The 23,311-nt window shown below is 34.4% G+C and overlaps 1 protein-coding gene across 1 annotated transcript; it reads right to left on the bottom strand.

Annotated features, from left to right (window-relative positions):
• Positions 1–1,941: 1,941 nt before the first annotated feature.
• Positions 1,942–22,789, bottom strand: LOC110739692 (F-box/LRR-repeat protein At5g63520-like). Its single transcript, XM_021920152.1, has 10 exons — positions 21,293–22,789; positions 21,097–21,204; positions 20,905–20,997; positions 17,593–17,715; positions 17,420–17,512; positions 17,281–17,320; positions 14,609–14,767; positions 13,293–13,474; positions 12,796–12,914; positions 1,942–2,529 (listed from the first exon to the last, which is right to left on the bottom strand). The coding sequence occupies exons 1-10, from the start codon at positions 21,500–21,502 to the stop codon at positions 2,142–2,144; spliced, it is 1,515 nt and encodes a 504-aa protein (XP_021775844.1). The 5' UTR covers positions 21,503–22,789; the 3' UTR covers positions 1,942–2,141.
• Between the last annotated feature and the right edge of the window lie 522 nt (positions 22,790–23,311).

Genomic DNA, 23,311 nt, shown 5'->3' with positions numbered 1-23,311 from the left:
ATAATATTGTCCGGCTAACGTTTCTTCAAAAAAATAAATTGTACTTATTTTATTTAATTAAATTTATTTGAACTTATTAGCTCGAATCTAGACTTATTTGAAATGATTTCTCCTAAAATAACTGTAAAAATGTGAATGAAATATAGTCTAACAAAAGACTTATTTAGTTTAAAATTATCTCAGATGAAATGATTATAAATATTCAAGCACTAAAGGTAGGTGATATTCACCTAATTTACTTATCAGAACTTATTTTAAATTCTTTGAACTTATTACACCTCTTAGAAATTATTTATTTATTTAATTGAACTTGGGTAACCCTTATAAAAACTTATCTAGTTTTAAATTGAACTTGATAATGATTAAACACGAGTATGACTGTATGACAATGACCCGATGATAACCTGACTTGAAAAATTTATCTGAACCCGACCATGACCTGATGTGTTTGAACACGAGAAAATAGTGACCCAAACAAAATATGATCCAACCTCAAACCAACCCTCAAATTATTGACCTGAACCGAACCCAACCCAAAAGCTGTGAAAGCCTCTAACCCATTATAACCGTTGAAACCCGAATTTAACCCGACCTGTTATTAATCCGACCCATATTTAACTCGACCTTTTATTGACCCGATCAAAACACGACCCAATCCCAATAGGATACATGACTTAACGTGACCCAACCCACATTGAATCGACCCGAACCTAACCCGCAAAGGTAATAATATTAACCCCGAGTTGACCCGATCCACATTGACCTGACTCAAACACGACCCAAATATCCGAATTCACAGCTCTAGTCTTAGCAAATATAATCATTTGGACAAGTAATAAAACTTTATGTTGTTTCATTCCTTAGAAACACACATGATGTTTACAATTAATTTATAATTCATCCTTTTAGCCAAGTCGTGGTAATTAGAATGATACCGACATCGATATGAATCAAGTAAATCGGGTCGGATCTTAGCATCTGTAACATTTCTTATATTGCCCATATCAACCTATTTCGCCAGCCACGTGGAGACATGCTTTCGACCACGTGGACACCCACCATCCACTTGACAAGACAACTACGTGGACCGACATGTGGTACCAACTTGGGAATTTCTATAAATACCCAAGCATATTTCACTTTTAAGGTATGATTTTCTTAATCAAAACACTCTCATATCACTTTTCATATCCTTATCATCCAGTTTACTGACTTTAGCATCGGACTTAGGACAAACCACGAGAACAGCTAATCTACGTTGACTGTAAAGGCATCCATTTGGCAATAAGCTATTACCGACTCAGATACAAGTTATCGGTGCTCTCCCGAAACAGTATTTGCTATTCTAAGATTGGATCTAAATTTGTATGTATACACAAAATTATTGCTCAGTTGACTTGATAATATTAAACGGTCATTTAAAATTCTTCATTTAGAAATAAATAAATTAGTCATTCGAGTTACTCTGTATTTAAATAGAGTGCATCCATCTCTAAAGATGAACTAGTATTTTGGCCCAGGAAATGCATCGGGTCAGATACATGCAGTTGATTATTAGTATACATTTAAATTAATGATTTAACTTTTTTGTAATAAAAGTTGTTTTCATATTTTTCATCCTCTACATATTAATATTTTGTATTCAATAAAGAATACGAAGTATAAAATATGACATAGCAACACTTAGTTTTAGAGGTAGAGGTTGCTTGTTCGAAAACAAACGTTTCATTATTTAAACACTGAGGGAGTAGTAAGTATAGATATTTAATAAAATGGGCTAAACAACTTTAAAATAGGTACTGACCAACAAGCTAAGTCCAAATATAAGGCCTAATGTACAACTACAACATCCTCGTGCACTCTATAATAAATATATTTTATCTTCATTTGAGGATTAAATCAGATTGCAACCTAACTTGCGCGCTGCCGCTACTTGTATAATAAGACAAATATATTTCAAGTTTTACTAGCAAATAACTCGGAGTAATGTTGTAAAGAACAATCACCAGCATGAAATTAAAGCAGTTATACATATTCTATCAGGGTACAAACAAAACAGACAGAGCTTTCTCAATAGTTGTCATTTGCTTTGCATACAAGACCCTCTTTAAGCAAGCACGGAGAGGTTCTCCGTTAGCATTCTATGAACTAGGAGTAGGCGGAATGTAAGACAGAAGTAGGTAGATAGAACTATAGGCATGCAAGAGACTTTCAGAAGCTTCTTCTTGCCCTAAATTGGGGAAACCACGTCCAATTTCTGTACCACAAAACATTCCTGCCAACGGAATATTAGGAAAATTATCCAAGAATGGGGAGCTATCAACATTTGGCTTCTCAAAAAAAAATTCACCACGGCCACAGCAAGAAAAGACTAAACCTCCGATGATATCCTTGTCCTTTAGCTTTCCAAAGTTTTCAGATACAGTGGCACATGAATCCAATGCATATTCTCTATCAGGAATATAAAAACGAAATGTATCACCAGTCTTAATATCCAAACCGCCAACATACAGGTACTGCTCATCTCCCCTGCAAAATCAAATTTGGCAAAAGTTAACAGCAGCATAGAATGCAGAAATAGCATATAGATGTTCAAGATACTCATAACAAAATAGTGACATCAAGTGGGCATGTAAAGCTCAAAAAAGAAAACGAGGACGTAACACAAACGAATCCTGGAAGTCCTTTGATCCCCAGCTGTTTTATAAAAATGAATTGGATAACCAAATTAAAAAGTTGCGGTTTCAAACACAACATATACAGTACAGAGTAAATTATTATGGTTAAAGAGAAATACATATTTATAATTGGTAATAATCAGAATTTAGGCAAGACAATAACATAATGAGAGCTCACACAACAAAGTTGAACTCAATCCAAAGGATCTGTAGACATTGGAAACAGAACCTTGAGCAATCATAATACAAGAACCGATTATGACTGTAAACCTAGGACTAGGTGAAAAGGTCTAATATACTATAGTGTTCTGCTTCATGCTGCTGGCAAACCAGAATGGGTAGGTTGAACATTCTAATAGGGAGCATAGTGTTAATTATTTTGTTTCACATTCATTCTCGTTTTCTCTTAAAATGACATCCAGTAGTGCTAGGGCCCACGGGTACATGCCTTAGAACAGCCATCCACCGATCATGGGCCAAACACATGAGAGCTCGATTGTGTGGGAGATACATTAGCTTACAAATTACGAGACCCCTGATCCAAATTATTGAATCAGCTTAATAGCTTGTTCTTGTTATTTTGTTCCTCTAGATGCTAGAAATTTGAGAAATATTTGTTTCTTTGGGTAGTTTAGTTGGTCTATGTAGGATTTTTATACATGCAAATGGTTGATTTTGGGTGATTGATGTTAAGATTTGTAGTATGTTAAGTGTAAGTTCAACAACTAAAAGCATAGAGGCGAGAGCACTGGCGACTGGCCACCAGAGATTGGCCGAAATGCAATTTAAAAAAAAAAATCCAAGCATAGTACCACATCACATTCAACTGTCACTGAGGAACAAAGAGGAAATAAAGATTTTTTTGGGTCAATACACAATAGTTTCTTTTAATAAAAAGTTTTTGAATTAGTTGTTATCGTTTTTCAATTTATAGTTATGGATTGATATTATGATTTTTTTTTTAGTAAAATATGATTTTAGGTAACACAAATTCTTATGTGTGGCTGGCCACATGTTATGTGGCAAGCCATAATGGGGGTTACTTCATTAGTGTTATAGGGATTACCTAATCACTATTCAGGGGTTACTTTGTTAGTGTTACAGGGGTTACTTTGTCAGTGATATAGGGGTTACTCGTTCAGTGTTACAGGGGTTACTCGGTCAGTGTTTTAGGGGTTACTTTATTCTTTTACAAGCGGCCACAGGATGTAACACAAAACGCGCTGTTTAGATAAATAGTTATGATTTTTATCTGGTTAATAGTTTTCGGGTTAGTTATCAGTTTTGGGTTGTATAAGATGTATTTTGTTCATGATTATGGTTATATGGTTGAAAGTTATGGAATTCTGTATAATAATGATTAATATGTTAATAGTTGGGGCAGATTAATAGTTATAATTTTACAATAAATAGTTATGAAGTGGGTGATGACTTTAGCATGATGTTAGCTGTCTCAAATTTTTGCAAGCATCAAATCTACTTAAAATTCTAGGTTTTTAATACAGAGTACTTAAAATATGAATAATTGTCTTGATAATTTTCTTAATATATAAAGTGATAAATATTATATTTAATGTGAGAAGGGTGAGAACTACATGTGCACAAAAACACAATACACATATGTGTATACTTTAAATTTATAGTATTGTTGGAAAGGGTGAGAATGACTTGGGGCTTCTTACACTCTTTATAGGACACTCAGTTTTGAGAAACAAGCTTTCAGACTCATCTAAATTAAAACACCCACAAAACAAAGACTCCTGAATAATTTTCAAAGTTCAAGTCCAAACCAAAAGTAAGATGTCCAAGAAATACATAAATAAAAACATAGCGAAAAATAGAGATTGAATTACAACAACAAAGCCTTAGTCCAGAGAATGAATTAACGGTCAAGAAATCATATTAGGGTGTGAACACTTGAATAAATATAAATTAAAGGATTAAAATCTTAAACTTATGTCCAAAAAATTTAATTAAGATCTAACACTTATCACCAATTAATTAAATAGCTTTGTAAATGCGAGAAATTTTAGTTTCAAAACAAAGTTTATTGCAGTTATATGTTACTTTTCCAAGTGGAACCTTAAGCATCATCAACACGTTTGAAAATTTAATCTTACAATAGCATTGCAAAGCTTCAAATTGAATATAAATGGTGGAATGGGAAATCTGTAAGGGCCAAGGAGATTGGGCAAAAGGAAAAAAGTCCAAAGAGGGAAAAATAGAAGATGAAAATGCTGAATAATCATGAACATCTCATCTCTATAAAAGGCCATAACTAAGTCTCAACCTTCTCATCTTGAGCAGCCTTAGACTTTCAATGAGAATTGAGAAGCAAAACCAAAGGAGAACCAATTTTATCCCTTATAAGTAAAGCAAAAAATACTATATTTACTTCCTCTATTCATTTGTTCATTTTTAATTGGAACTTTGGAAATTTTACATTATTCAAAGTATCTATTTTGACTATCTTTTGTGATTTATACGTTATGAAAAAAGTGGTCATGTGAAGTCTTGTTACATTCGTCTAGATGTATATTTCAACCTTTGTTCGGTCTTCTCAAAATAATCCGACCTTCAATTTATTCCAAAACAATCCCACATTTTACGGGGATCTTCTTTTATCAATCCTTGGTGACCGGTTTTCTTAGGTTATATGTCACGTGTCGACTTTTAATAGGTTTATTTTATTTTTTCTAATAATTAAAAAAAATAAAAATAATTTTATATTGAAAAAAAGCCCTCAGCACCCCTGCACCGCCCCCGGCCTAAACGGCCACCCCCTTCCCCTCCACATCCCCGCCCTCGCCTTCCCTCACAACCCCACCCCTGTCCCCGTCTTTCCCTTCTGATTAAAAATTGAATCAGAAAAACTGATGTCTGATGGTGATGATGCTGTTGAATCAGAGGAGCAAAAATGAAAAGGGGGGATGAGGGGAAGCTCTGGGGTTGGGGTGGTGTTATTGAGGTGGGGGGATGGGTGTTTCAGGGGTGGATAGGGGGTTTTCGTTGGGGGGATAGGGGTGGGTGTTTCGAGGTTTGGTGTTTTGGGTGGTGGCTAAGGTTTTCCTTCGTAGGTAGGGGGTTTTCGAGGCTAGGGATGGGGTTTTTGGGGTCGGGGTTGGGTTTTCAGGGTAGTTAAGGGATTTTCCGGCATGGGTAGAGATTTTCGTGGTCGGGGTTGGGATTTCGGGGTGGTTATTAGAGAGTTTTCCAGTGGTTGGGTGGGGTTTCTCCGTTTTGGGGTTGGCAGTGGTGGAGTTGAGTGTTCAGGGTGGCAGTGGGTGGGGTTGAGGTTACATCTAAGGCGGACAGTGGGTGGGGTTGTGGTGGTTATGGTGATGGGTAGCCATGGAAGGGGGTAGGGAGGTGGGAGGATGCTGGATAATATTCCTCCGTATTTTTAGAGTTTGCTAAAAAATAACAAAGGAGAATTTACAGGAAAGAAAGTAAAAGAATGATGTAGAGGAAAACTAGGGAGAAGAATAATAATAATGGGGTATAGTTATCTCATTCAAGTCGCTCATTATTTAGTAATAGAAGGATTATATATATTGTGTAATCATTTAGTCTTTGGTGATGATGATCGTAATCCAGATAGAATTTGTATCACATTGCTTTGATAAATAGAGAAACATATTTAAATTTAAGAGTATACCATCGAATATTAGTTTATAGTTTATAAACACTTTGTGAGTAAATATATTATATTATAGAGATATAATTGTTACCTATTTTGTTTATACAGAAAGGGAGAGTGAATATTATTTCCGCTACAAGATTATTTGTAATCATTCCCAACACGGTATCAGAGTTAGTTACAGACATACACGTATAAAACAAAATGGAAGATTCGATGGTAAGCTTATCGAGAATGATTAAATTGACGTCGTCCAACTATTCCATGTGGAAGTCTCGAATGGAGGATATCCTTTATTGTAAGGATTTGTATAAACCCATCGAGGAAGAAAATAAACCGGAAAGTAAAACCGAAGATGTATGGAAATTGGAGAATCGGAAGGCAGTTGGGTTGTACGACAACATATTGATCAAAGCATTTTTCAACATGTTGCTAATGATACCAATGCCTACAAACTTTGGTAAAAGCTTGAGTCAATGTATGAGAGGAAGACAACTTTAGATAAAGCTACATTGGTGAGAAGGTTGGTTCGTCTTCTATATAAAGAAGGCAAAAATATGGCAGAACACATAAATGAATTTCAAGGCATTGTTAATCAGCTAACAAATGTTAGCATGACAATTGAAGATGAAGTCCAAGCCTTATTACCCCATAACTGGGAAACTCTTGTTAACTTGGTGAGCAATTCGGCTCTGAATGGTAAACTCACCCTTAACATGGTTAAAGATAGCTTTTTCAATGAAGAAGCTAGAAGGAAAGAATTTGCCTCCACAAATAATCAAACTAAAGCAAACATTGTTGAAAGTCGAGGGAGACCAATGTTTAAAGGCTCCCAAAGCCAAGATAAAACGAGAGCCAGATCGAAATCCAAGAAGAGGTTCACTTGCTTTATTGTCATAAGGCAGGAAATAAGCAAAGTGAATGTCGAATATGGAAAAGGGACATGAGATCAAAGAATGACAAGAGTGGTGATAATGAAGACAAGAAAAATGTCACGGCTACAGCAGTTTGTGATGAAGTTTATTTTGCAGGTGATGACTCATGTTATAACCTTACAAATGAAGATTGTAGCTGGTGATTGATACAGGTGCTTCATATCATCTAACTACAAACAAAGATTACTTCACATCTTACACTAGCGGCGATCTTGGCTTTGTAAGGATGGGAAATAATGGATCCTGCAAAATGATTGGTATTATAGATGTTTGCTTGGAAACCAATGCTGTCAGACATGTTCCAAATATTCAATTGAATTTGATCTCAGCTCGTAAACTTGACGATGAAGGGTATGCGAATCACTTTTCTAATGGAAAGTGGAAGTTGTTGAGAGGCTCGATAATCATTGCTCATGGAAAGAAGCAACAAACCATTTATGTCACAAATGGGAAGCTCAACACACAGTTGAATGTAGTAGAAGAATGTTCTACGGAGTTATGGCATAAGCGGCTCGGACATATGAGTGAGAATGGATTGCAAATCCTCACTCGAAAGATGTTCATTTGAAGGATGTTCATTTGAAATCTTGTGTTAATTGTTTAGCCAGAAAACAACACATAGTTTCAATTCGAAGAAATCCACCATCTAGAAGACCACGTATTCTAGATTTGATTCACACTAATGAATGTTCTATGACAGAAAAATCTCTTAGTGGGGCATCTTATTTTGTCACATTTATTGATGACCATTCCAGGAAAGTATAGGTCTATCTTTGTAAAGACCAAGTCCTTGATGCTTACGATCGGATAATGTTTCATGTAAAAGTCGAAAGGGAATTGAGCATGAAATTAAAATGTGTACAATTGGATAATGGTGGTGAGTATAGAGGTCCATTTGAAGAATACTGCAGGAAGTATGGGATAAAGCTTGAGAAAACTGTCCCAAAAACGCCACAACAAAATGGTATTGCAGAAAGAATGAATCGTACGATCACAAAGAGTTCGTTCAATGTTGTCTCATGCAAAGTTACCTAAATCATTTTGGGGGGAGGCAGTTAAAAATGCAGTTCATTTGATCAATATTTCTCCTTCAGTTTCTTTTTATAGTGAAGGTCCATAAATGATATGGTCAGGGAGAAAAGTAAATTATGAAAGTTTGAAGGTGTTAGGATGTAGAGCCTTTGTTCATATCCGGAAGGATGAGAGATCAAAACTTGATAGCAAGACAAAACAATGTATTTTTCTTGGCTATCATGAAGATGAGTTTGGTTATAGGTTATGGAGTCCTGCTGAAAGAAAGATTGTCAGAAGTAGAAATGTCGTCTTTTTTTAATATCAAACCATTGAAGACATACAAAAATTGGGAAAGTCTACAATATCCCGTGAAGAATTGCCTATGATTATGAATCTAGTTCCTTCCCCGGGTGTAGTTGATGATCACGGGAGAGAAGTGAACCAAGAAGATCATCCTCACAACATTGACGATTATGATAACCATGAGAATGTGGAACATATAACACAACAAGAAAATCAACCACCATCACCACTAGAGTTAAGAAGGTCTAATAAAGATAGACGACTTCCAGCAAAATTTGCTAGTGGTGACTATCAGTTGAGAGCCAGAGTCTTAAGAAGAGGCTCTAAAGAGATATTCACCAAAAAGAGTGGATAGAAGCCATGCAAGACGAGATAAAATCCTTGCATGAGAATCACACATTTGATTTGGTACAATTACCAAAGGGTCGACGAACACTCGAGAATAAATGGGTGTTTAGATTGAAGAGTAAGGAAAATATTCTGCACTTAAGATACAAAGCAAGGCTAGTTGTGTAGGGGTTCAGTCAAAAGAAAGGTATTAACTTTGAAGAAATATTTTCACCGGTGGTGAAAATGTCGTCAATACTTCGGCATGGCAGCATGCATGGATTTAGAAATTGAATAATTAGATGTGAAAACAGCCTTCCTACATGGTAATTTGGAAGAAGAAATATATATGGAACAACCTGGGTGATTTGAACGAAAAGAGCAAATGGTATGTCGTTTGAATAAGAGACTTATGGTTTGAAACAAGCTCCGCATCAACGGTATCGAAAATTTGAATCCTTTATGAAGGATCATTAGTATCACAAGACGACATCAGATCATTATGTGTTCATCAAAAGATTTGCAGAGGGAGATTTTATTATGTTACTCCTCTATGTTGATGATATCTTAATTACTGGCCGCGACACCAATAAAATCGCCAACTTAAAAAAGGCAATGAATAAGTGTTTTGCCATGAAAGACTTAGGACCAGCAAAACAAATACTAGGCATAAAAATCTCCAAATAAGAAGTTATGGCTATCACAGGAAAGATATATGAGAGGTTTAACATGCATAAGGCCAAACCAGTAAGTTCTCCACTTGCAAGTCATTTTAAGTTGAGTTTTGAACAATGTCCTACAAGTGAGATAGAAAGAGAAGAGATGACTAAAGTTCCTTATTCATCTACAGTGGGTAGTTTGATGTATGCTATGGTCTGTAAAGACCGACATTGCCTACTTGGTAGGTGTTGTAAGTAGGTTCCTCTCGAATCCAAGAAAAGAACATTCGGAAGCTGTAAAATGGATTTTAAGGTATTTATGGGGCACATAAAAAATGTGCCTAAGTTTTGGCCAAGGAGATCCTGTGTTAAAAGGATACACAAATGCAAATATGGCAAATGATGTTGATTCACAAAAGTCAATATCAGGCTATATGATGACTTTTGCAGGGGGGGCTATATCATGGCAGTCAAGGTTACAAAAATGTGTTGCATTATCAACAATGGAAGTCGAGTATATTGCTGTGACGGAAGCATGTAAAGAGCTCTTGTGGATGAAGAATTTCCTACAAGAGTTGCGGATTAAAAAACATAAGTATACACTATACTGTGATAGCCAAAGTGCTATTCATCTTGCAAAAAATCCTACCTTCCATGCCCGTTCCAAACATATAGACGTAAGGTATCAGTGGATACGAGAAGTCTTTGAAGCCAAGTTGTTGCATTTGGAAAAGATCCATACCGACCGCAATGGTTTAGATATGATGACAAAAACATTGACCATGCAAAAGCTTGATGTTTGACGAGATAAAGCGGGTCTATCAATAATCTCCTAACTAAGTCGGAAGGGGGAGATTTGTTGGATAATATTCCTCCTTATTTTTAGAGTTTGCTAAAAAATAACAAAGGAGAATTTACAGGAAAGGAAGTGAAAGAATGATGTAGAGGAAAAATAAGGAGAAGAATAATAATGGGGTATAGTTATCTCATTTAAGTCGCTCATTATTTAGTAACAGAAGGATTATATATATTGTGTAATCATGTAGTCTTTGGTGATGATAATCGTAATTCAGATAGAATTTGTATCACATTGTTTTGATAAATAGAGAAACATATTTAAATTTGAGAATATACCATCGAATGTTAGTTTATAGTTTATAAACAATTTGTGAGTTAATCTATTCTATTAGAGAGATGTAATTGTTACCTATTTGTTTATACACAAAAGGAAAGTGAATATTATTTCCGCTACAAGATTATTTGTGATCTTTCCCAACAGTAGAGAGATTATAAAAAAAAAAAAAATCAATATTAAACTATTTAACAGGTTGCAAGTCAAAAGGATTGTTAAAAGAAGATATGTGTAAAAGGTGGGAGTGTTTTGAAATGATTGAAAGGTAGGATTGTTTTGGGAAGATGGAGCAAAGTTGGGATTATTTATTTGTATTTTTTTCTTTATAATTTTACTAAAATATAATTAAAGATATTCATGGTACAATATGTGCATTGACAAGTGTAAAAATCTCAACGTCCTAATTAAAAGAGAACAGAGGAATTATTATTTAATTATAATAAACTTTCAAGGAAAAATAACAATAAATCATCGAATAACAATAAACTTTCTACAACTTTTAAGCACTTTTTGTTTTTGTCCATTTTATAAAATTCTTCACACTTTCACTCTATTTCATTTTTGGCAGATCCTTTTGACACCTTTACCTTTCACACCACAATTTATACACTTTTCAACTCACTATACTCTTTATAAATCTTTCTTTATTCTTTTTTTTTTTCTTACGCTTATTCACCACATCACCACTTTCCCTTCAATTGCCTTAATTTATATGCAAATAATAAATTTTAATAATATTTCTTTAATAAAAATTAATTTAAATAAGTTTTCATTCAGCACAAAGAAACTAGAATTAAATTGAGAAGTGGAAAAATTACGAGAATGTCATGGGAAGCACCTTAATCATTTGTCTAATTATGATGATTTAAGAACCCAAATTGATTATCAATTCTCATTATAGGTCATGGTTCTTACTAAATTTTAATTCTATGTACTACTTTTGTTCCCTGAAAGTACTTTATGACTACTATTTGCACACAAATTAATGCAATTGATGAGAGATTGTTGATGTGATGAGTGGGTGTAATGAATACGTGAATAAAGTAGGAAAGAGATTGTAAAAATTTGGGTAGGTGTAAGAAAAAAGGTGGAAAACGTAGAAAGATTGTGGAAAGCCGAGTGGTGTAAGAAATTGTTGGAAAAAGTATGAGAGAGTGAATGGGAAGGTGTTTGCCAAAATATTAAAGTAAAATAAAAGGATAAAGAACTTAAGAGCACACTAAAACGGGAAGTGCAAAGAACTTAACGGAGGAAGTGTATAACACTAACCCAATGTAAAAATAAAACCTAATATAATACCAAAAGACCAAAACTAAGGGTTATCATTTTCTATCAACCAAGCAACTAAACCAACTAAACATTTGCTAGATGTAGAGTACAATGAGCTGCTAACTGGTGAAGAAAAGAGAAAAACTGATGCAGAATATGAGAAAGCCAACTCTTTTTCCATATTATAAACTTAAATCCAGCAAATAACTGGAAACTGCAAAACAAATACTTCGTTCCAAACTAAATTAAAGAGAAAATAAAAAAAAGAGAGTGAGATGCCCCAAATTATGTAGACAAGCCCTTACTCCTCACTAATTCAAACTTCAAAGTTTTAACCAAGCCCAAAGTCCAATCTATCAATTTATAAGTATATAAATTCATAATAAAATACAGCAAAAACTACAAATTTTAAAATCTAATTAGCATTAATAGATACTCCAATATGTTTTAAAACCTAAATCATGTTTAGAAATATGAAATTTTGCAGAGGATGATCTGGTCTTTCATCAAATGTGTTGATAGCTCAGGGTGGTAGTTTTATGTTATTGCAACAAAACTTTCGCAGTTATCCCATTTATTGTACATCTTGCTCTTAGCATGGTTACAATCTTTATTGATTAACTAAAAGCAGCATATATAGTCCAAAAGATGGAAGTATGGAAGTCCATCTCTATCACAGTATCTAACAGAGTAGAATACCACTCGTGTTCAGTATATATATGCCAAGCATTCAAACACAGTCAGTGATTACACTAGCAAAGTAGCATATACATATGCATGGGGCAGCAACATGTTCTCTAAACTTATATTTGTAATAAATTATAGTCAGATGTCTTACTCTTGAACAGGATGATAGGCCACAGTCTTCACATATCTAGCCTGCTCTGAGCCAATGGAATATTTTCTTCTTTTTCTTATCCCAATGTGCAGATCATAATTCGGAACTGGATCGCCCATCTGAATAATCCAGAAAGAATTTTTCTTGACATGCAGATAAATAAACAAACAAGCAAAAAGCATAGCCTTATACCCCCCCCCCCTCTTCCGCCCAACACACACGAAGAAAATATTTACACTACCATGATCAGTTGTTAATTCCCTTTCCACTCTCAAGTTCTGTTGTACTAGAGTTAATGCTACACATTGACAAATAAAAAACATCAACATAAAAAATATACTCATAGTTGTTAGTTGCAAATCTTGCAATTATAAATATATATGACTAACAAGCATTGAAAAATTCACATAATTTTCACATTTGAATACAAGTTGAGGTCGATATCCAAATACTTGAGCCATAAATTAAAACACTTCATTGCAAAGAAACAAGCATACCTCCATTTCAAAATCATGTAGCAATCCTTCACCATCAAGAATCTCATTTTCTCCCTCTCGTTTGGCAGTCAACCATGTAGTAAAGTCAGGGGTCCTCATTTTAGCAGAAACCACTTGATATGTTGTGCCCACGGCAGTAACTCCGGCTCCTACTGCAAAATGGAATTCAATTTTCCCTTGACCTGCAATAGAAGAGGCCAAAGTCATATTTGTAAATACAATTCACTACTTAACTGCAAAAGAAAGCATTCAAGATAAAGTTTAAACTCTATCTTATATGAAAAGTATTCAATGACGTGTGGGGTAGTAACTTTGAGAAATGGAGCCAAACAAGAAATGTGCAACAAGTTTAAACTCTAAAAAACCACATGCATAATATCCTATAGAACTACAACGAAGAGAAGGTTCGGAGCAATGTAAAAAGCCTATGATTGATAGCAAGAATGTTTTCATGGTTTCCCGTGAGCATGGGTACAATCTGGAAGTTAGGAAATTCTCTGCATAAAATTTTTCACTTCAATAACAAAAGTAAACTTTGTACACATATGTGCAGATGATGAGTACTAAAGATCCAACATGAATGGCCATGACAATTATATTGTCCTCACTCCTCAGAGAGAAGACATATGACTCCACCATGCTGAAGCTTATGAACACAAGAGTACTACACTAATGAAGTCTTAATCCCTATGATAGGGTTGGCAACATGAACCAAGATTTTATCTCCTATTTACATAATATGCGTATCACAAATTAGCAGATGAGAATAAGAAACCACTTTAATAAATCAAAGTTACCAAGGAATCCAAGGCATTGTTTTAAATCTGAGATCTGGTCGCAATTGCAATAACAATTGTAGAATCACTTTCACGGGTAATATGGGTGGTTTGCAGCTGTTTCAGCCTTTAATTCGGTCGTGGTAAGCTCAAGATCATTTACAACGCGGTCGCAATGTAGTGATGTGGCTACGTTTAATACCATGGTCCAAGGTACTAAATAAAATAAGGCAGTTCATCCAGCATGGCCTCAAATAAAAAATTAATTCATAACAAGAATACTTCCAAATTTTCAAATTAAAAATTGGTGCACTTTACAAGAAAATCCTGAATAGTGAATGTGAACATAAGGTAGGTAACAACAAACAATATCATCTAATGCAGCAACATCCTTCGCACATACAGAATCCCCAGTCTATCAATGTTACAATTACCAAGGTTTTCAGTTCATACAGCATAAACCCTAACCCAAATGAACGTATCATAAATGCTATAGCAGGGAAATTTCTGTATGCAAAAAGAGAAAGCAATATGTTATACCACCAAATGTAGTTCTCTTCATTGCAAAAACAAGAGCAACAGCATCATAAGATGATCCCTGTCCTCGATGTGTTGAAATGATTTCTGTATCAATGCTCGAATGCCTGAAACTGCAGATTTCATTTCCAGCAAAGACAGTTTTTTGAGACAACGCGTAATCTGCAGGACACAAGAGTCACCAGTCAAAAAAAAAAAAGTATGAAGTTAATCATGGGAAAGCTAAAATTAGAAATACACAGTTTAAACACAAAAAGAAAAACAAAACACTAAAGTAGCCACTTTACCCTGGACCTAAGCCAACCCGCTTGAAGTACTAAATGACTAATATCAAGGTCAAACATAGAGTGCATTGTACATCATGATGAAACAATAAACTTGATTTCAACAAGCAGAAGGAATGAAATATTAAAAGCAGTCATAATGAAATAGCCAACTACACTTGAGCAAAACCTAATGAAAGCCTTAAGCCATAGGGATCCAGGGTGCTGAACTCAACCAACAAAGAAGGACCAAATAATATTGTAGGTTCCAACAATTGCCCAAGTGATATCAATAATCTAGTTGATGTAGTAGGTTCCAAAAGGGATATGGATAGACTAGCCCATGGAATAATAGATGGACAAATGAAGAGCAGTTCATAAGGATTAGGCCTATAATTTTTTAGCAAAAATCATTATAAATCAGCAATGATAATCAATCCAGCATAACAAGAATTTAGCTATTATGGATTTATGATCATGATATGATGAAGCAAGGAATATCTGCCGAGCCAGCATTTTGCAATTTAAAACCATTTTAGAAAAGTAAAAGCCAAAGGAATACATACCATATGTACAGAATGACTATTTTCAGAAAGTAATAGCAAAATATATGCCTAAATAAATCAACAGCTGGCTCTACTAAAACATAGCTAGAAGCATCTCCCTATTCTTTATCACACATGTACCACTTGCTTCACCTCAGTACAGGTGCATTTGAGATTTTGAATATCAGGTACTCACCAGATTGCCAGAAAATTGGTCCCCGTTGTCAAGATCATTTATCAGCTTCAATTCTCCTTCTCCCACCCCTCTAGCCCCCTTCCATTCTCCAAGGCTTCAGGTTGATCTCCAAGCTCAGGATTTTTTTTTTATTTTTTTTTTTTGCCAAATGCCAAACAGCTCTGATATCAATCTCCTAAACATCTTCACTAACCTGCCTATTCCTCTCAGTGGTACTGTGTTTACTTGCATTAAAATTTGTGGGCTATGTTTATTGTCTTTTTTAAGACATATATTATACTGGTTTTCTATAATAATTTCATTAACATGTCTAAACCAGCTCTTTAGGGAAGTCGATGTTTGAGATATATGATGGTCGTGGTAATGGGAAATAATTGAGAAATTATTATCATTAAGGAAAAAATTCTAATACAAAGTTGCCAACTCAACTAATGAATTGCAGCTTGTCAGAAAGTGAAACTAATACAACATTGTTTTCCAAAAAGAGTTGAACATGCAATGGTTGGGCATAATCCTTACCTTCAGGATGTACCATTACAAAATCTAGTTCAATGGAATAAAGGAACAAATCAATGTGCCATTGTTGGAGGTTTTCATTTACTATTCAGAAAATTCATTCTAATTGAGCTCTTATGCATTTGCAGCGACACAATTTGGGTAGTTATGCATCTCAAAGAAGGATTGATCAAAAACCTTGCCATAACAAGACACAACATACACATGGGTATATTATTAGAACTTATTAAGGAAACATGGAAAGAGTGGTATCACAATTGTTGATGATACATGGAATGATCCATAATAAAGGCTGCTGATTGATTTCTAGACAGTTTAGGAGTTCAGGATATTAGCAAATAGTCCGTACATCATTGCTTCCTTTCTAAAAAAAATAAGCGGTTAATTTTATGTTCTGGACCTTCTGAGTGGAATAATATAGAGAAAAATCAAACTCACGGAAATATCATTCTGGATGTGGATCCATGAAATTGATTTTCATGTATTAACAGTTAACGCATCAAAATGAACAAACAATAAACATCTACTTAACACCATAACAGGAGACATGTAACTAAACATCTATGAACACCATGAGTAGCTAATACTCTAAAGTCTAAAGTCTAAACCTTGCCTTGATCATATTTGTCCAGCAAATATGAAGTCAAATATATACATGTGATGAGCAGCATAAATTCACAGACCTTATTGGTGATATGGACTAATACAATGCAAAGCAAAAACTTTGTCACTACATACCTTGAGCAGGGTGATTTTCTACACTCACTCACTTGATTCAAGAGCCTTTTTTAAAAAAAATAAGGGGAATTATAGGAATTATCCTCTCTAGCAAATAAGAAATGGACTGCAACTAGGGGGAAACTTCAGAGCGTACACATAATTGCTTCAAGCATTGGCATTTAAACTTCAAATAGCATAGCCAACCAAATTCTTCCTCTTACTCAACTAAAATTTCACTAGAACTATCATTCACTCCTATAATAGAAAATTACTGTCTCTAAAGTTGGTAACAAACTTTGTTTGTCAATCTATAATTTCTGGTTTTTATTTTCCCTCCTAAAATAAGCATGCATGTCATAGCACTAATTTTGAAGTTCTCTTCATCTCTTAGGAGCAATTTACAAGTGATAGTATAAAATAGAGAATGAAACTCACCCAACTTTTCGAGAACAGGTTTCATATGAGCTCGTGAATCCTATATCACCATGAAAAAACAAAGTTGAAGCATACAACCAAAAGATATCTCAAAGGGGAAATTATAGCTTTTAAGCAAGAAAACAAATGAAGAACTCACTCCAAACATTATGATTGCCTCAGGGGATGTGAGACCTGATACAGAAGCTGAAAAACCCCTCAGGTCCATGACAAACTTGTCAATACTGCCTCCCTATCAATACAAAAATTGTTCACTTTTCAAGTTCTGCTAATTGAATGGTGATGAAATTGACTATCTTACAAAGCATATACCTTTTTTGCTTTTGGAAGTGAGATGATACCAACTTTAAGGCTGGGAAAATATCCAATTGTTAATGAAATACCCCCATTATGCAGAGGACAATGATCCTCATCATCAAAATATGGGAACCTCACCTGTCCAGTTCTCAAGTCAATAGTAAGCTACACAAATAAATAAGCTATTATAAAAACAGTAAGAAAGCTTTACATGATAAGAGGACTTGAGGAATCAATTCTGGGTCCAAACCTGCAACATCAAAACATGTTCAAGTTCCGAAACCACGTTCTTGGATTCTTGTTCACCCTTCTTTGAAATAAACTCTTGAGAATTATGTTACATGGACTCGGGAACGGGTGTCGGACACGGACATACATGTCCAAGTGTCTAATCCGGCGAGTTCCAAAATTTTAGGCAACGGGACTCTGTCCGATATTTGGACACGGGTACGAGGACACGTTGATACGTCACTTAAATTTAAATAAATAAATAATATATCACAGAAGCTTTACATTTTCATTAAGTCCACCCCTATTTCTTTATTTTAATTCTTTGCTCGGTAAATTCTCCCAATAAATGGCAATTTTCTTCTCTTTTTAGACAATGCCCTTATGCTTGTGACATCAATTCGATTGAATATCGTCTCCTAACCTTTGATTATCAGAGCAATGTCATAAAAGATTTAATTTGTTCCTCTTTTAAATTTCATGATATTGTGCAAGCGGTGAAAGATAGATTTTGTTGTACCATCACCTACAAGTGAGCTTGATTAGCAAGACAAAAGACAATTTTGGTGATCAAAGAAACCTTACAAAGATTTTACTAAGAACATAGAAGCATTGAAATTTGAAATATTCTAATCTTGGAACCACATAGGAATGATGTACGACCACATCTTGCGAAGAACCTTTGTTTTCTCTCTCTCACTGTTTTTTCTTTCAAATAAGTGAAGATTTGGGCATTCAAGGCATTAAGCGGTTTTAAGTACTATTGACCCCTTATCACCATAGATGGAACCCATCAATATGGCAAGTGTAAGGGAATATTATTCAAACCCATGGGTACGAAAGCCAATTTTCAATTGTTCCCTTTAGCTTTTTCTATTGTAAAGATGAAAATGGTGACATATGGCAATGGTTTATGAAATGCATCTGGCATCAAGTCATCCAAGAGGGAGGATTATGTGTCATTTTCAAAAGACATAAAGGGATTTTGGCAACAATGAGAAGTTGATAGTAGTTGGGAAGAGACGTTTTCCAATAGATATTGAATTCGCCATCATGCATCTAACTCTGTATGAGATATCCTTTTGGAAAAGTTGTACATGCTTTTTTAATACTTTAATCACAACGTTGGAAAGTTTACCCTATTCACACACGCTTTTGACCATCTTGATTTATTCATTAGAAAAAGCAAAGCCATGTGGTTTTCTTGTTGGATTCACCTCGATACATACAATCACAATATTAAATTTTAATGATTTTTACTAAAGTAAAATAAAGGATATTAATGGTATAAAATGTGCATTGGCAAATGTGAAAACTCAATGTTGCTAAGAGAACGAAGAAAGCAATACTATATAAAATTAAAAATTTTAAAATAATTGAGTACTTCTTCAACAACAAAATTGGTGAATTGAATGTCAAAGCTCGCCGATACTTATGGATATTTCACTTCATTGGTGATTAATTTACCACACAGTGGCTTTAGATATGGCGTGAAACCCGCTAACACACCAAAGTCTTTCCATAAGGTTATGAAAGATGCTCGTTGCTTGCCATTGATTGCCTTCATTTGGGTGAGCTCCTTTGTTACAAGACAAGGTTGGGAAAGAAGATTAAAAAGGCCATGATTTCATTGTATGAAAAACATGTAAGAACAGGGTGAAATCTGGTGCCTGTACTATTGTTTCTTTTAATTACAACTAAATGTGCGGAGATCGGGCTAGGGTAAAGGTGATAACAAAGTAAACAGACATTGTTAATCTTGCACTTGTTAGAAGTTAAAAAACTACAATGCTCCCATGTGCTTTTGGTTTGTCGTTATTCCAACTTATATTATGTTGATTTCGTTGATCCATTATTTACCACGCTTGAGTGCTTGAGTATGAACAAAATTGTTTGAATAATCTCCAGCATGCTTCCATGGGACTAGGAGTGATAATAGTTGCCAACATTCACTAAGCACGAGGTCTCGGACGTCTAAAGTCTACTAGGAGTCACAATGACATTGATTTCAGTGATCGCTATGTAAAATTTAAAAAAGAAATAGTAAGAACACTTGTCCACTTACGGAGCGTTTGGTATGTGGGATAGGGATAAGAAGGATACGAGGATAGGATAAGGATAGAGAATTATGGGTGGGATAGGGATAAAATAAAGTGTTATCCTTTGTTTGGTATAAGTTAGGGATAATAGTAGGATAAGTAACAAATTTACAAATATACCCTTACTAACCTACCTTTCTCCTCTCTTTTCATTAAAAGGTATATATATCATTTTAATTATAATCCCTATCCCTACATCCTTATACCAACCCCCCTAGGTATAGAATTTGAAGGATAAGAGGGGTTTTAATCCTTGTCCCATCCCCCTCTTTAGTCCCTATCCCTATAAACAAACATGGAAATTTAATACCCTTTCCCAAAAGCCTTATCCCTCTTCTTTTATCCCCTAAACAAACAGGCTATACAATGCCTGTTAGGGGTAGTGTTAGATCAACGCCCCTCCATCATTAACAATCGTCATTAACAATCATCATCAACTATACAACATTGAGTTGGTAATATAGCCCTAACAGTGTGTTTGGATCGAAGGAAATGGAGGGAAAGGAAGGGAAGAGAAATGGAGAGATGGGGTATCTTTCATTTGGATAAAAAATGAGGAAGGAAGGGAATTGGAGGGGAGAGAAATGGAGGTACTAAACTGTAGGAAATTGATCCCTCCATCAATGAAGAGATTTGGAAAGAAAACTCACCATTCTTCCCTCCCCTCCTCTTATCCTCCATCCCCTTCTTTTCCTTTCCCTTTCTTTATCCAAACACACTGTTAATTCTTATTTTTTTTCAATTTAAAACTTGTATTTTCAAATACTAATAAATATCTTATTTTTATGTTTGAGTTTTTTTTAGCCACATAAATTAGCTAATTTTGTAAGAAGAAACACTCGAACGGTGAAGCCTCCTCCTGAAAACTTGTACTAGTATTTTCAAATACTAATTAAAAAATTCTTTTGAGCCAACAATTAACCTTCAAGTGTTTACACATCACAAACAATATCACACAATAAATTCCTGCACAACATTCATAAGGCAAAAACAATCTCACCTCGCTTAAACAGTCAGTTTCCGCATCCCTTCCAATGATCCCATTAACATCACATGTAACAATCGGGATTGTAGAACCCAATTTCTCAGTAATCTACAAATACATCACAATTAAAACTTTAGTTTCATTACCCCCATTACAATTTTCAGTATAAAAAAAATAACAATTGAAAGTGATAGAAGATAAAATTACAAGTTTATGAGCTTCATCGATATCAAAATTAGGACAAATCGAGAGAATTGCAAAATGAGGTCGAATTGGCTCAGAAAGAACCTTGTCAGTCACCTCTGTCACAGCTTCCTGCAATCAAATCAAACAAATGAATTCAATTCAATTCAATTCGACATTAATGGAGTTGGGGTTTGATGAGAGAGGAGAGAGAAATTACGGGAAGGTTGGTATTCAAAGAGAAGACAGATGATAATTTGGGACGAACTAGAATACGACTACAAATGCCATTCCAATTGCGGCTAACGCATGCGGCTGATGCAAAGGTTTTGGCCGGAAGTTTGGAGAGGATCTTCTGCAGAAGGAAATCGTCGAGCTCAGATATCTCGGCACCGTCGACGGGGAATGGGATTTTTGGTGGGTTGTCCATGGAATTGAATTATTTGTTTGCCGGGAGAACAAGGCAATGAAATGAAATGTGTGTTCCTGGAAAAAAAAATGAGTGACATTAACATTTCAAAAAAAAATTACAACTTGTTTATCATGAGTTCATGACTCATGGAGCAATACCACTACTTGAATTAGTAGGTTTGCCTTAAAAATCACTACTTGAAAAATAGTAGTTTTATCTAGATATTGATTTTACTCATTTTTATTGTAAAAGTTACACTTTTATCCCCGTGATAATTAGACCCGAAATAGCGGTTTTATCCATTTTTTATCGTAAAATTTACAGTTTTTGTGATTAGGGGTGATTACATTTGAAATACCATAATTAGGGGGTGAAAATTCGATTTACGGTTTAATCACCTTTAAAAAAAAAAAAAAAACGAAATTTTCTAAAGAAACCCAATCTTCATTATTGTATTAAAAAAACATTTATTAAAATCAACACAGATCCAATAGTTAAGAAGAAAAAAATCACAAAACTAACAACAAAAGAAAATCCAAGAACACAATTTCATCAAACACAATTAATAGCAAAGACCAAAGATCCATGCAACTGAAAACCCTAAAATCGTAAATTGGGACTAAGTCGAACAAAAAGTTTCAATCCCCAATTATACTCACGAAAATTAAAAGAAAGAAAAAAAAAATACAAATATACATCAAATCATTAGTCTAATTTGAGAAAGGAATAAACAATTAAAGAATTACCATTAATGAATCACAATTCACAAGTTTGTTACGCAAATCAATTGGGTTTTACCCATTATTACCGTAAAAGTTACACTTTTCGTAATTAGGAGTGATTACATTTGAAGTATCCATAATTAAGAGTGAAAGTTCGATTTATAATTTGATTTCGGTTTATAGTCCAAACAGAAACCAAACCGTGTTAATTCAGTTTGGGGTTTTTCAAACCAAACCAAATCATACCCTATTACTATTCGGTCCAAACCAAACAACACCGCTTTGAATTCAGTATTAAAAACAAACAAACAAACCAAACCAAACCGAAATTTTCTAAGAAACCCAATCTCCAATCCCAAGTATTAAAAAAAATGTTATTAAAATCAACACAGAACCAATAGTTAAGAAGAAAAGAATCACAAAACTAACAACAAAAGAAAACCAAGAACACAATTTCATCAAACACAATTAGCAAAGACCAAATATTTATTCAACTGGAAACCCTAAAATCGTAAACTGCGACTAAGTCAAATCAAAAGTTTCAATCCCCAATTACACACTCACGAAAATCAATAAAAAGGAAAAAAATACAAACATACATCAAATCAAAAGTCTAATTTGAGAAAGGAATCAAACAATTAAAGAATTACCAGTAATGACTTGCAATTCACAAGTTTGTTCCCCAAATCAATCGAGAAAGCATGAAGATCAAGAATGGGAAAGAGAAAGTAAGAGAGAGAAAGCGAGAAACGGTGGAAGACTGGAAGATAAGAATATTAGGGTTTTTTTTTTTGCCTTATATATGAAAGGGAATTGGCCTGTAGATAGAGCTGGTTATTGGACAAGGTAGTCCAATGATAATAGGGTTAGGGCCAAACTTATAGTTAGGGGCCTTAATGCATGGACAGGGTCTTTAATGGACAGGACCCTTATTGGGTAGGGTTAATGTAGGGCCAAAATTTTGTTCAATTTAATACATAAAGAAAATAGATAATGTAAAAAAAAATTACATACATATTTTCGTATATATATATATATATATATATATATATATATATATATATATATATATATATATATATATATATATATATATATATATACT

The sequence above is a fragment of the Chenopodium quinoa genome, unplaced genomic scaffold (assembly GCF_001683475.1).
Source record: "Chenopodium quinoa cultivar QQ74 unplaced genomic scaffold, ASM168347v1, whole genome shotgun sequence".
NCBI classification, from domain to species: Eukaryota; Viridiplantae; Streptophyta; class Magnoliopsida; order Caryophyllales; family Amaranthaceae; genus Chenopodium; species Chenopodium quinoa.
Note: the sequence above shows the minus strand (reverse complement) of the source record. Positions and strands in the feature narration are given on the sequence as shown.